Genomic DNA, 15996 nt, shown 5'->3' with positions numbered 1-15996 from the left:
ACCACTGGTGGCTTCCAGGTGACTGATCTGGGCCTGCTAGAGAATGAAGTCCAAACTGAACCCCCATCTTTCTCCCCAAACCTCCTTTCCCTGACTTTCCCATCTCACTTAATGGCACTCCAGTCTTCTAGTTGATTAGACCCAAAACTTGGAGACGATAGAAAAATAAGCTTTTTTAAAAGTCAACTTTATTGACATACAATTTGCCTACAACAAAAAGCACTAATTTTAAGCCTACTTACTGTTCAATGAGTTTTGACACATGTATACAACCACGCAACCACCATTTTAATCCAGTTCTAGAACATTTCTCTGAGCCCCAGAAGATGTTTTAATACTCCTTTGCAGTCAATACCCCCTCTTCATGCGAACAATCACTGATGGGCTTTATTTCACTGCAGATAACTTTACTTGTTCTAGAACTTCATCTAAATGAGATCCTATAATACATACTCTTATGTGTCAGGCTTCTTTTGCTTAGCACGATGTTTTGGAGATTCACTCATTGGGCTGTGTGCATAAGTAATCGGTCATTCCTTTCTATTGCTGGTTAGTATTCCATTGGATGAAGACACTATAATTTGTTTATCCATTCACTTGGGCATTTAGGCTGTTAATTTTTTTACTATTATGAATAAACCTACTATGAACATTTGTGCACAAGTCTTTTTGTGGGTCCATGTTTTCATTGCTCTTGGGGAAGTGGAAGACCCCAGTAATGATCTCTTATGTAGACTACACTAACCGTAAAAAGATTGCTAAATTGAAGTACATTACAATTAAATACTTCTTTTCATCAAAAACACCATGAAAGCGTGAAACAGCAAGTCACAGAGAAGAAAAAGAGATTTCCAACTTATATAACAGATGCAAGACTTGTATCTAGAATCTGTATATAAAACTCCTATACACGTAAACAAGAAAAAGATACACCCAATAGATAAATGGGCAAAAGACTTGAACAGATACTTCACAAAAGAGGATACCCAAATGGCCAAGAAATATATTAAAATGTACTTAATATCATTAGTCATCAAGGAAATGCAAATTAAAACTACAATGATTCTACCACATCTCCACTGGAATGGCAAAGTTAAAAAGACTGATGATGGAGCTGGCCTGGTGGCGTAGTGGTTAAGTTTGCATGCTCAGTGTCCCAGGATTAGCAGGTTTGGATCCCAGGTGCACACCTAGCACCGTTCATCAAGCCTTGCTGTGGCTGTGTCTCACATACAAAAATAGAAGAAGATTGGCACAGAGGTTAGCTCAGGGACAATCTTCCTCACCAAAAAAAAAGACTGATGATACTAAGTGTTAGCAAGAATATGGAGCAACAGGGAACTCTTCTACATTGCTCGTGGGAGTGTAAATTGGTGTGATCATTCTGAAAACATTTTGGCGTTTTCTACTAAAGCTGAACACATACATATCATCTGACCCAGAAATTCCACTCCTAGGTGTATACCCAACAGAAATACATCGCACATGTGAAGCAACATGTATAAGAGGCTTCGTAGCCCCCACCTGGAAACACCACCACACACATACACGAACACACATATACATATACAATACATACAGCAATGAATACAAATGAACTATAGTAACCACAGCATCATGGATGAATCCTCCAAACATTTCAATGAGTGGAAAACTGAAACATCAAAGAATACAAAGCCAGGGATTCCCAAATCAGGCAAATTGAACTGCCCTGTTAGAAGTCAAAAATTGGTTACATTTGGGAAGGGAGGAAAGTTCAGTAACTGAGAAGGGCGTGAGGCAGCTCCTGTGACTGTAGCAATGTTCTACTTGAATTCCTGGTGGGTACACTGTTTTGTGATAATTCATTGAGCCGTACAGTTATGCCTTATGGACTTCTGAGTATTCCAGTTCACAGTATAAAGTGGCAAAACGTCATGTGTGCATCTCAGTTGAGCACTGTTATTACTGCACCATCACCACATGGATAAAACACAGACCTGTCAGAGGAAAACGCACACCTAAGATCTGATTTTCCAAAGGGTTACTTAATCAGGGGTTTTGAGTAAATTTTAGATTGACGTCAACATTCATGGTTTTATTATACAACAACAGGTCGCTATCTTTTTAAATAAATGGCCTTTGTATTGAAATGCCCTCAAATGGAAAGCATTTCCAGTTGTAAGACTTTTACCAATTTACCTTTACATTTATGATTTCTTTAAGTGAGAGCCAATATTCCACGTTGCAAGGCACCACTGCCCTGTAACTTATTTTAGACAGAGATGGCCTCAAGCCAAAAGTCTGATTTTTTTTAACTTAACAAAATAAAGAAAAGAAGTGACTTTTTTATTCCCCACTTCCTCAGTCTGCACTGTCTGATAGGGGAGAAAACAAATTATGTAAGAAAAAATAGGATTGTCAATTTTAACATTCAGCATAAATTATAATAACATTTTCATCTTTATTGTTCGAAATTCATCTGGAGCTTAAAATATTATAAGTAATAGCTTTTTACCCCAAACTATCTGCATATATTCGTTCTCTTGTCAGAGCACAATATTTACTTGTTAAATGGAAGCTTAATTATTAATACATAGTTTAATTTTACACTCACAAGCTACCTACTTTGAGAACAAAGTTTTTGTTTTTTTAGAAAGCCAGGTCCTCTATCCATGAATTTTTAAAACTAATTTAATAGGCTTACACACATCTTAGAGTTTAAAAATCACAGTCTTTGATACAGCTTTCTATGAGATTGCAAAGATGACCCCCTCAGGCCGGAGGGCACTGGAGGGCGGGGGGGGGAGGGGGGAGCGGGGCAAGGACGCATGTTCACAAAGCCTTTGGTTGATAAGGCAATGAGTCTGGAATCGACAAATCACTGTACTGTTCCTGTGAATCCCGCTGGAAAATTATTCCACATCTTTGGATAAAGAACCTCTTATGGCCGTGATTCATCTGTGCTGAGTGAGAATCCCTAGAGACACGCCCTCCCGTCTCCTCCCACCTCTCTGTGCTTGGGTGCTGTTCAGGGAGAACATCATCCACACTTAAACCCTGGAACAGATGTCCTCAACCCTGGCACAGCTGGAGAGCACCGGGAGGCGCTCTCCACCCACATGGTGCTGCCGGGACTTAGTGGAGTCCACTAGGGGGATTTTCTGGGGTGCAAAGCAGAAGGCACACCCAGAGAGGGGGCTACACATCTTGACACATACACAGCAAGCACCCCCTTTTTGTTCTGGCTCATAAATTGTGGGCCCCGTTCTTTAAATGTGAATCATGCTCCACACGAGCACAGGTAGGAAAAGGAAAGAGACACTTGTGCTCAGAACTGACTCCTGTTGAAACAAGTAGGGGCTGGAAGCATGAAAGCCCTACATCCGCCATTTGTGGATCAATACACCCCTTCTGCCTTCCTGTCCTCACCCAGGTCCAAAAGAGCAAACACACAGCCCAGCGGGTGTGGGCGTCTTCTCTGACCGAAGCTTTATCCTCTAGGTCCAGAGAGGCCTCAGGAAGGAGGCCAGCAGGTGGCGGGAGCTCTGAGGAGGGCAGAGGCCTCCACCTGGGCTTCGGGCAGCGCTGGAAACCTCCCAGGTGGGGGCTTCCCAATTCAGATCACAGGAGATTCACACTCACAGCTTTCAGATGGAAACCTTAATTTATCCAGCATGAGGAGAGAGAAACTTTTCTAGCTCTTTCTTTATCTTACAACCTGTGATAGGCTAAATCATGGCCCCCAATGATACGTCCACGCCCTCATCTCCGGAACCTGTGAAAGTTACTTTATATGGCAAAGACTTTGCAGATGTAATTAAATTAAGGATCTTAAAATGGGGAGATTGTCCTGGATTATCTGGGTGGACCCTAAACACAATCACAAGTGTCCTTTTAAGACAGAGGCAGAGATCGACCACACACGGAAGAGAAGGCAATGGGACGACGGAGGCAGAGACTGGACTAAAATGGCCACGAGACAAAGAATGCCCACGGCTACCAGAAGCTGCCAGAAGTGGGGGACCGGTTCCCCTCAGGGCCTCCAGAGGGAGTGCAGCCCTGCAATGTCTGAATTTCAGCCCAGTGATCCAGGTGTTGGACTTCTGGCCTCTAGAACTGCCAGAATACATTTCTGTTATTCTCTGTTGTGGTCATTTGTTACAGCAGCCGTATAAAGGGATACACCACCTCTCAGCCAGAACCCTAAATTCTTCGAGCAATCTTCCTCAAGATGGGTTTCTAAAATTTTGGTTCTCAACCCAGTTGGCCGGCAGGCAGGCATTTCCTCTGCATATATAATTTAGTGATTATAAAGGAAAATCAGCACCGTCTTAGCTTTGAGCTGGCAGGGGAGGATGCTGTGCTCCCAGCATCCCATCAGCTGCGGCTCGTGCTGGGCCGGCCGGGCATCCTGTGCCTCCACTCCCCACAGGTCTATAATCATCATAAAAGAGATTCTATGTTTTATTTAAAAATGACTATGCTACAAACCCTTGCACAAATATTTTTCAGGAAGAAAGCTTACCCATTAAATTTCTTATTCCTCAGAGCCTCTACTTAGTTTACCTACTCTCAGATTAATTATAAAAAGGTCAGAGGGGACACGGTCCAAAATTACTCATCAAATGGTTGTGAGCAAATTCAATCTCCTACCACAAACACAGTTTGGCACTCTAGGTGAACATTCATAATTTTGTATAACAACCTTCTTAACTACACTTTTCTCTAACAAACATACAGAATAAAACAAGCATTACAGTTTCTATGGCCTTGAGATTAAGGGATACATTCCAAAGAGAATTAACGTAAGCCTATAGTGAAACTGAGGAAGGTTCGGGAACTCTCCTGCCGATAAACTACTTAAGGCGATGATGACAAAATGAGAACAAACAGACAATTAACTTTAAAAAATTTTCTCTTTTATATGAAGGAAAACCAGTATGAGTTTTGTAAAAAGAATGCACACTTACTATAAATTATTCAAGCATTTCACAGAGGTTAAAAAATTCAAATGCCACTCCTCATAAATAATTAGCATTTACACTAGGAAGGTATCATTCTAAACATCTTCTTATGCATGTGTTCCAAAGAGGCTGAACAGATATATTGAAATATTTTGACAAATACGTGATTGTTTTACATATGCTATTGGTAATGTTATTGCATTTAATTTAATTTGCATTTAAAACTTGAAAAAGAAATCAAAAGGAATCTGAAAGAAATAGAAAATTTCAAATAAATGTTTCTTCACCTCAAGAGAGTTTTTTTTTAAAGTCATTCTATAATTATAAAAAGAGATTTTGGAGAAAAAAATACATTGATATTGGAGTAATTGCTTTTACATTCCATACTTCAGTTCAGGCACTGTCATTTGCTTCCCTGAGATGAAAGATAAGGACATTAGGTCCAGACCATTCCTTGCCCCTCCCTCACATCTTCACATATTGTGATATTGATATTTTTACATAAATAGTATTTATATTTTAGTTTGTAACTATATTTGTAAGTATTAATATTATTTCATGTTAAATGTTTCCAAATCTGACCCCAGTGTCTCCACTCCTGAAATCTTCATTTTGATTCACAAAAATTTAACTTCAAATAAGAACTTTACTCCTCTCAGCTAATGATATTATTTCTTAAATATTTTTATTCTCAAAGGAACTTATTTTCAACAATATTTCCCCTTCAATTTTTCACTCTAACTTGCGACATTTTTTTTCTTGAATATTTAAGTTTTTCCGAAGGCTTAGAGAAAAATTAAAAGATTTTACCCAGCGTCACACAGCTAGTGTACAAAGTCAGGATGCAAACACAGGTCTAATTTCAAAGCTCACCCTGTTATCTATCCATTATCCACTGCCCTCATTCTCTTATACACTTACTCATTATCCATTACTCCTCACCCATGTAGCTTCGTATCTATCCATCTGGTACACCCATCCATCCATAAACACCCACCTACCTACTTCTTCATTACTCAATTCACACACACATAATGCAGACTTCCATACATATATATGAAGCCATTCATCTATCTAGACATTCCACCTATTCCAGCGATCAATCCACCCATCATCCTTCCATTCACCTATCTATCCATTTATCTGCATTCATTTACTCCAATATCCATCCATCTACCCACACACGGATACATACATAGATACGTCCACTCACCTGGACATTCATCTATCCATCTCCTCACCCACAAAGCCATGCATTCACAAGCTGGTCTATTCCATCTCCCATGGATCCGTTTATCCTTTCTTTAATTCATTTACTTATCCAACCGGCTTATCAATTTCTCCAATTACTGATAACTCTGAAACCCAGACCATCCATAGAATAGGCAGTGGTCTCCTTCTAAGATTCTCTTCTGATCTCATTCCATTTCCCAGAAATCAAGAGAAGACCACAGCATTCCATGAACACAGTAAGGAGATCTGTGAGCTCACACCCTAATTTGTCTCTCACTCATATGAAAATTCTTGCAACAGAGACTGTGGGTCTTACGGTATCCTATTAAACATGGAGCCCTCTGCTAAAAATCTTCCCAATAATTTAAACTTTTAATCTTCTTACAGTAACCCATCTCCGCTTTATTGAAGAGTCATCAGCAAAGATTACAACCTCAGATCACGAGGCAGAAAGTTTGCCCATGACTCCTTTAGACCTCTTCCATCATTGGCCTGATATTTTATTTCCATCAATCCACTCACTGCTTAGGTCTCTGGCCACCCAGCCAGCACTGAATGCGACTTGCCAATTTACACATAGTTTGACATCTACCTTCCCCACTGGCTGGTAGTTTAAGCAGCCTGGAGGCCCCGCTTTAAGGCACCTCAGTAAGAACTTGACATGAGAGAAGCTCAGCTGCTCACTCAGATGAGTGATTCACAGCTGGACTGACGGGATCAAGGCTAGTCATGAAAAATACAAGTCAAAACAAATCAAGCGGAAAGGGTACAGAAACAAAAATAAACTTTAAAGACTCTCTTGCAGAGTAATTTGCAAAGTAAAGATAAGGGAACTATAGTCAAACCTAGAGTTGAGAAAAGGAGAAAGAGGAAGAGGAGAGGACATTAACAATGATGATCATAAGGAGTTCAAGGAGGAAGAGAAAGAGAGATACCAGTACCTGACAAGATAGTGAACCAGCCCTGTCTTCTGGTTGCCTCCAAAAAACACCAGTGATAGAGAAATTACTAAAATGAGTTGGAGGAACTAATATAAAACGGTGACTAACCCCTGGGAGACTAACGCTGGAGTGAGCTGCTGTGAACGGTTGGTAGCAGTCTGAGGTGGGGGTGGCAGGTACAGAGGTAGGAAGAAAGGGTGGAGGAGAGATTTGAAGTTCTGTTCATTCCTCTCTCCCGTATTCCCAGGGAAGGTGACTGGTGGCCTCTGCCACTGGAAGAAAGAGATCAGTGGAAACAGCTTGGCTGCTCAGCTCAGAGCCATGCTGAGCTGAGATTCTGATAAAATCCAAGGCAGGCTGACCAGATGCCCAGGCATTTACTCTTCCATCCCACTCTCCTCCAAACCCTCACGGACGGCAGAAGAGCATCTCAAGGATGGTGGATGACCTCCTCACAAACGGTGGCTGACTAGTCTAAAGATTTTGTCTTCCTTCAGTGCTGCCTTTCTCAAAGAATTTAAAGAAGACTCTCTGACTAGAGAAATTGCTCTGTGAAACAAAAGCAAAAGGGATGTTGAGTAGCAGTTCTGGGGTTCCAGGGGCTCCTCCTCCTAAGGCTCATCCCCACTCCTCCTCCCATACCAGGAGGGACAGGAACAGACTTCATCAGATGCCTGACCCATTACCAGACGGGACAGCTGGTAACCACAAGGGAATGTGAGCTCACAAGACAAAATCAGCAGAGAGCTGAGGGGTAAAACCACCATAAAAGATGTACAACAAACTGAACACAATGCACACTGCAGACAGATCAACAGTGTCAGAGAAGCATAATAAACAGAACAAATATATTCAAAGATATAGGGGAGAATATTGGTAAACTGAAGAAGGAATGAGGAGCAATAAAAAAGAACCCTGTGTCTCTTCTGAGAGACTAGTTCATTCATTTAGGACACCAAGAAAAACTAGACACAGTTTTTAAAAATATACTTGAAGATATTGGAGAGAAAACAAAACAGTAAAGAAGTAATGGGTCTAGTCTTGGAGAAAACAGGAATCCAGAAAGACGTGCCCAACATTTGGACCGCTTATGCCCTGGGAGCATTCGCCAATTCTGGACAAGTCAGCTGACAGCCTGAGCAGCGTTAGAGGCAGTCTCAAAGGAACGGGGTAAAAAGCTGGAGTCTAGGACTCACCAGAGGAGACAGCCTCACGTTGGGATGAGAACCGAAAGAACTGCAGCATAGTTATCAATTTGGCCTGCAAACAGACCTGCTTTCACAGGCATTTCAGGCCAGCTTCACATCCTCTCAGTCTCTGAAACTGGATTAAAGAAATGTCAGTTTGCTACGATTCCCTGGTGCTTGGCATAAACAAATGCAAATCCTTCTTAGAGAAAGACGACATCTTCCTAGGCCTAGGAAAGATTACACCTCCCTAGGCATCAAGGAAATGCAAATTAAAACTACTGAGAGAAATCACTACAAATCCACCGGAATATCTCAAATTAAAAGACTGACAATATTAAGTGTGGACAAGGATGTGAAACATTGGAACTCTCATATACCATGGGTGCTTTGTCCAACTACTTTGGAAAGCTCAAAATATTTGCTAAATCTGAAAATATACACACTCTATGACTTAGCAACTCCACACTTAGGTATATACCCAGAAATACATACATATATACTTGGTATATATATTCACCAAAAATAAATATATACAAGAACTTTCATAACAGTAATATTGTAATAACCAAACACTGGCCACAACCCAAATGTCCCTCTACAATAGATGGATAGATAAACTGATATAGTCACACAATGGAACTACACAGCTGTGAAAACGAATGAACTAATACTATAAGAAACACCATGGGTGACTCTCAAAAACCCAACACTTAATGAAAGAAGCTAGAGGCAACTCAACTTACACAAAGTTCAAAGATGGGCAAAATCTATCCCTGGTGAGATACCTGAATAGCTCTTTCCTTGGGGGAGCAGTGCCATGACTGGGAGGGGGCATGATGGAGACTTCTGGGGTACTGGTAATATTCCTTTTCTTGATCTGAACGGTGGTTACATGGATATGTTCACTCTGCAAAAATTCACTAAGCTGTACACTTACGATTTGTTTAATTTTATGCAGGTATGTTAAGTTTCCATCAAAGTTTATATTAAAATATGTAGGTAGAGAGGTAGAGTGGACATATTTTTCTCTGTTCCTCCTGCTAAATACAACTGAACATTCTAAATATTAAGTATGAAACAAACATAAGAAAACTCTGAGAGGTGGAGAGAAGGCAACCAGCTTTGGACCTTGGAACCCAAGGAATGACACAGCGACACCTTCCCTGGGGTTTTCTTTTCAACTCATGTGTCCTGGACTCGGAGGTGAAGAAGCTGGCGACTCAGAAACGCCACTGAGCACTCAAAAAAAGCCCCAAATAAGACTTGCTTTCTCTAGTCAAAAGAGCAGCTTAGCAAGACAGGAAACTTTTAGACAATAATTGTTCTACTCCAGCCAAACACCACAGAGAAAACTGTGAGGTACCCCCACTACCTACCTATCCCAGCAAAGTCCAAGCAGCAGTATAGACTCGCACCACCAGCAAGCTGTACCAGCGTGCCTCAACCCTCCAGCTGGGATGGGGTGTCAGAGATGGCCAAGATGGGAGCTGGGCCTTTTATCCCCACTGGGCAGTACCAAGGTCTCCTCCCTGCAGGGTCAGTGAAGATCACGTGGGGAGTCTGGACATCCACCCCTCCCCCACAGTAACAAGGCCCAGCTGATTTCTGACAAAGGTGCAAAAGCAATTCAATAGAGAAAAGATAGCCTTTCCAAAAAATGGTGCTGAAGCAACTGGACATCTATAGGCAAGAAAAGAACCTCCAGCTTAAGTCTCATACCTCATGCAAATTTAATTCAAACTGGATCATGGACTGAAATGTAAAACGTAAACCTATTTTAAAACTTTTAGAAAAAACATAGGAGAAAAATCTTTGGGTCTTAAGGCTTAGTGAAGAGTTCTTAGACATAACACGAAAAGATTCGTAAAAGGAAAAATCAATAAGATGGCTTCGTCAAAATGAAAAACTTTTACTCTGCAAAAAGCCCTGTTAAGAGGACAAAAAGAAAAGCTGCAGAGTGGGAGAAAATATTTGCAAACTGCATACTTGACAAAGGACTAGTATCTACAATATATAGAGAAATCTCAAAACTGAACAATAAAAAACAAACAATCCAATTAAAAAATGGGCAAAAGACATGAACAGATATTTCACCAAAGAGGACATACAGATGACAAATGAGCACATGAAAAGATGTTCAGCATCACAGCCATCAAAGAAATGCAGATTAAAACCACCATGACACATCACTACATACCTCTCAGAATGGCTCAAAAAATAAATAAACGGTGACAAAACCAAATGCTGGTGAGGATGAGATAGAGAGATGCTGGAGAGATGGAGTCCCTCATACGTTGCTGGCAGGAATGTAAAGTTGTATGGCCACTCTGCAAAATAGTTTGGCAGCTCCTTTAAAAAAACGAAACATGTAGCTGCCATATAACCCAGCAACTGCACTCCTGGGCATGTATCCCAGAGAAACAAAAACTCATGTTCAGAAAAACCTGTAGACAATTGTTCGCAGACATTCTATTTGTAATAGCCAAAACCCAGCAATAACCCAGATGCCCTTCAATGGGTGAATAGTTAAGCAAACTCTGCTGACCCATGCAATGGACTATCACTCAGCAGTAAATGGGAGCCAACTACTGATACATCGAACCTGGATGAATCTCCATAGAATTATGCTGAGTGGAAAAGGCCAATCCCAAAATGGTACATACTAGATAATTCCACTTATATAACAGTCTTGAAATGTCAAGATTATCGAAACGATCAGTTTAGTGGTCGCCTGAGGTTAGGAAGGGGGTGGGGCAGGAGGAAAGTGGGTGTGGCTGTAAAAGGAAATCCTCCTGGTGATGGAGACGTTCTGTATGTTGAATCAATGACAATATCCTGGTTGTGATACTGCATTTAGCTTCGAAAGATGTTACCATTGGGAAAATCTGGATAAATGATACACAGGATCTGTCTTATTTCTTACAACTGCCTATGAATCTGCAATGATCTCAAAATAAAGTTCCATTTAAAAAGTGTATATAACAGCAAAGGGCTGAGAATAGCCAGGACTTTCTTGAGGAAAATTAAAAATACAGGTGCAGATATAGAGCTATATGACTTGAGGACTATCTTTGGAACACAGTTTGGCATAAAATTAAGCATTTATTTGGTTCTACATCACAATTTATCCGCTCCATACGTATCTTGGAAAAACTTGAGGTGCCTCAGAAGGCACGTAAAGCATGTTCATAGCACAATGGTTGGTAATAGCAGAAAGAAAGCTGGGTACATTTTCCAATGTTAATTTCCTGGTTTTACTAACGTACTCTGGCTATGTAAGATGTTATCACTGTGAATCTAAAATTATTTCAAATTAAAAAAATGTTTAATGGGACACATTTAACTGAAAATGATTTTAAAATTGGAGCATACAGTGGAATACTAAACAACAGTGAAAATGAAAAACTGCTACTATATGCGTCAACAGACCCATCTTAGGAACACAATGTTAAGAAAAATGCAAGTCATAGGAGAGAATATACGGCTTGATACCTTATGTAAAGTTCAAAAGATGCAAACAAAACAAAGTATTGTTGAAGGACATATCCAAATGTGATAAAACTCAAAGAAAAGCCAGGGTTCTGGATTTCTGCATTGGGAAGGGAGGAGAGGAAGGGAGTGCAGGGGAGGGAAACAACTGGAGGCCTTGAAAGCATTACAACGTTTGGTTTCTCCAGCTGGGTGGAGGGTAAATGGGTGTTCAAAACGATGGGTTTTCTTTACAACTTACATATGCGTACTCAGCAGGAAGCTTTACATGATTTTAAAGAATGGAACACAAAGGTGCCATGTGGAAGAAACTCATTCCAGTGGGGTTGCCAAACTGAGGGTCACAGTGCCATATTTCATATTTTTTTGCCACCTGGAGAAAGCCTGTCTGTTCCAGGGCAAGGCCCAAAATAAGGGGAGAAAAGAAATGACAAATGGTGGGGAAAGAGAGGGACATGGAACTGAGCAGATTCTGATTTCCACAGCACAGCATGATGACCACATTCTGTGAGCAAAGCCAATATCTGCTCCAGCTGTATGAGCCAGCCCATGTCGCTGCGCTTAAAGTAGGTGGCGTTGGGTTTTTGTCATTTGATCTGGAAGAATCCTGGCAGAGTCCCACAAGGTATCCTGGCCCATAGTCAACCCAGCTGGGTCTGCTAAGCACCGCAGGATGACTTAGGGGCTTAGAGGTGCCCAGAGGAGCCCGTGTTCCATCCCTACCTCCCCTACGGCCATATCACCTTGTGTGTGGAGCACCAGATGATCAGAGAAGGTTCAGGACTTGCCCAGGCTTACCTAAAAGATGATACTCTCTCTGTCATGCCTCAACTGCTTTGTCTTGCCACCAATGATGTCCTCAGGACAGAATGACAGGATACAGGAATACAGCCCCAGGTGTTGAGAACGTACAGATTGGAGGAGTGTCGCCTGGTTGGGTGCCTTGACCATAACCCCCCTGGCTCTTCAGAGAAGGGACCACTCATAGACGCAGGAAGCTTGGGAGTCTCCTCTCCTTCTAGAGCTTCCTTCAACCCCGTGCTGAACGAGGTTTCCTGAGAGATCAAGGACTCCAGAGCAAAAGGAGAGTGGGAGTTTGGAGGGTGACCCTGAGCCCGATGCTAGGCATGGTGGGGTAGACATTCCAGAGTGATGACCTACAATCCCTGGGGCTCCAAACCCAAGGTGACTGAGAAACAGGACAGTTGTTCTGATTGGGGTTCTAGACGTTCATTCAAACATTCAACAACTATCTGCCAGGCTCTCAGCTAGGTCCTTGGGATCCTGTAGCGGAGCCTCAACTCTTGCTTTCATGGAGCTCACTCTGGTTTTTAACAAGCAATGGGAGAGAGAGAGACTCCAGGTAAACGACACAGGGAGACAGGCAGGAAGACATCCTAAGCACGCCTTGTAAGTCAGAAAGAGGGGAACAAACGTCCCCTGGAAAAACGCTGGTGATGAAGGTTGCTTGTCACCCCTCTGTCTCTCTGTATAAACACACACACACACACACACACACACACACACAGAGCTTGTTCCCAAACGTTTGAGTTATAATCCCAAATAAATGTTCATTGAACATTAAAGAACAAGATCATGTGATGGTAGGACAGTAAGAAGCAGCTTTGTAAAACCTCCATTAACCAGAATGCCTTATGCTCAGGCTGTCCCTGGAGAGCTGCTAACGCTTGGCATCTGCTCCTTGCTCTCACCCACTCACAGCTTAGTCTGTGTGCCTCAATGGGTCAGGTGAACAGGGAGGCAAAAGGGAGGTTGCCGTCCTGTCCTCCACGAGCTCATAGTCCAGATACACCTAATTGCCAGGGCAAGCAGCGCCCTTGTCAGCCTGGTGGCCCCAGGGTCAAAGAACCCAGGGCACTGTCCGGGAGCCGGCCACGCTGATATTCCGCGGTCATTGCTTCTTCCCTCCCATGGGGCAGCAGATTTAAGATAAAATCATGTGTAGCAGTGGTTGGCTTGAGGCAGGCGCGCCCTGCACTGGTCCTCCTGTTTTGCTGACCTGAGGGGACACCTATGATCCCACAGAGATGCCCAGAGGAGGGATCTGGGCCTAAGAGGGGAGGGCGAGCCAGAGGCCATACGGGGTGACAGTTGAGCCATCTATGCCCACATGGTACACCACACCCCGGCTCTCCCCCACCTCCTCGGCTATGCTGTGCATCGGCGTCGCGGGAGGTGGAGGAAGGGGTGGCATCTAGGTTTTAAGACACCAGAAACAAATGTCCCCAGACAATTTCATGTCATTTTTCTGGATTCAAAGGAGGGGCAGAGTGGAGAAGACAGACGCAGAGGGGCAACGAGAGACCGCCCGATCGGGGGTCCTCTCGAAGGGAAGGCAAGGCCGTTCTCTCCCGCCCGAGTGCGGGCTCGGGGTGGGCGGGCGGACGCCCCCCAGCCCCGCAGCGCCTTGGGCCCCGCATGACATCAGAGGCTGGGGAGCGCGCAGAGCGCAGGCGCCGGCGCAGGAGGGAGGCGGGAGGGGGCGAGTCGCGCGGCTCGGGAGAGCGCTCCTCCGCCCCGCGCCGTCCCTGCGCCCCGCTCCGCCCGCGCCTCGCTGTCCGCGCCGCGCCTCGGGCGTCCAGAGCGCGCCCCTCGCCCCGCAGCGAGCGCCGCCCGCAGCAGCCCAGCCCAGCCCAGCCTTCCTCCTCCTCCGCCTCCTCCTGCTCCTCCTTCGCCGCCGGACACGCAGCCGCAGGCCGGGGCCGGGACGCAGCTGGGGAGTCAGGGACGCGCGCAGCCCGCCCTTCCCCCTTCGGCTCCCGCACCGCCGGCCGCCTCCCCTCGCCCTCCTCCTCTCCCCTCCCTGCTCCTTCGCTTCTCCTCCTCCTCCTCTCCCGGCCCCGGCTACCAGCACCATGTCCGCAGGGGGAGATTTTGGGAACCCACTGAGAAAATTCAAGTTGGTGTTCCTGGGGGAGCAGAGCGGTAAGTACCCCGCTTATTCTCTTGGCTGGGCACCGAGTCGACCCCCGCCGCCAAATCATCCACCCCATTGGGACCCCCAGCCCTGGTTGAGAAAGGCCCGTCCCTGCCCGGGTGGAGGGGAGGGATGGGGATGTGGAGGTCGGGGCCGGCTCGGGCGGGGCCGGGCATGGGAGGGGCTCATGGTAAGGACCGGGTAGGCGCTGGGGCCAGAGGTGGGGGTGAGGGTGGGATCTGGGGTGGGGGCCTGGGGTGCGGGTGCAGGTGCGGCGCGGCCGGGAGGTGGGAGGGCGGCGGCTGACTCGGCGGCGCCGGCCGAAGCGTGAAGGCGCCGGGCTCGCTGGCTCGCTCGCACTGCGGCACCGGCTGCGGGCGACCGCGCAGGTGGCGGGGTCGGGGGAAGGACGGGCGCCCCTCTTCGGAGAACGAGGCGGGGCTGGCGTCTGGCCGCCCCCACCCAGGTGCACCGGAGGGGCTCCCTGCGGCCCCTGCCCGGAACCGTGCGCAATTGCGGTCTCGTCCAGGCCCTGGGGCAGACGGCCGCGAGGGGAGGACCCGCACCCGTCTCCTCTGGGAAGAGCGGGTGCAGGCCTGGGGGAGCAGGGCGCCTACCTCCCCTGGCTTACGTGCGACTGAGCACAGAAGCTTCTAGACCCGCTGCCCTTCGCTGGCGTGTGTTAGCCTGTTTGGGGCTATGGGCGATGACAGCGAGGGTTCCCCAATGCGAAGTAGATTTGGGGGATGGTACAGGGGTGCTTCGTACCAAGAGGCCATGAAGCCAGGCGCTGGGCAGAGAAAGGACCAGGCGACACGCCCTGCCTGGCTTCCCACCACCGCTCCCAAGAGCGTTGGCGGTGGATTCTTCCCACCCCCACCTTCCAGCTCACCGCCCTTCTTGGGGGAGGGGAGGTCACTGTGGCAGCTGGCCAGGGGAGGGGGGAGGGAGAGACAAATGGCTTCGCTGCAGCCCAGCAGCCTCCCTGGGGAAAGCGTCTCTGAAACCCAGGTTGGCCCTTAGGTGGAGAGACGAGACTGAAGAGCATGGACCCCTCTGACACCTGTAGAAAGGCGTGGTTCTCAGAGCATCCCTCCAGAGGCCTCTTACCTGGGGCTGCAGGTGGCAGACTGGGCCCTGACCACCTCCCTCCGGGAGGAGGCGGTCCCTGGGGGCAGGAGCCCCCCCAGGCTCTATCTCTACAGACTGGTCCAGTTCACCTGGTTTGGCACCTGTCAGTCAAGGGCCCAGGACACAGG

The 15996-nt window shown here is 45.7% G+C and overlaps 1 protein-coding gene across 1 annotated transcript in view; it reads left to right on the top strand.

The window, feature by feature from the left end:
- Positions 1–14459: 14459 nt before the first annotated feature.
- RAB6B (RAB6B, member RAS oncogene family) overlaps positions 14460–15996 on the top strand; it is a 55926-nt gene continuing 54389 nt past the window's right edge. Inside the window, exon 1 of the mRNA XM_046684545.1 lies at positions 14460–14745. Coding sequence (XP_046540501.1) covers positions 14676–14745 — 70 coding nt within the window. The 5' untranslated portion in view covers positions 14460–14675. The remainder of the gene's footprint in view (positions 14746–15996) is intronic.

The sequence above is a fragment of the Equus quagga genome, chromosome 1, assembly GCF_021613505.1.
Source record: "Equus quagga isolate Etosha38 chromosome 1, UCLA_HA_Equagga_1.0, whole genome shotgun sequence".
Lineage (NCBI taxonomy): Eukaryota > Metazoa > Chordata > Mammalia > Perissodactyla > Equidae > Equus > Equus quagga.
The sequence above is the reverse complement of the archived record's forward strand: the minus strand, read 5'-3'. Positions and strand labels throughout refer to the sequence as shown.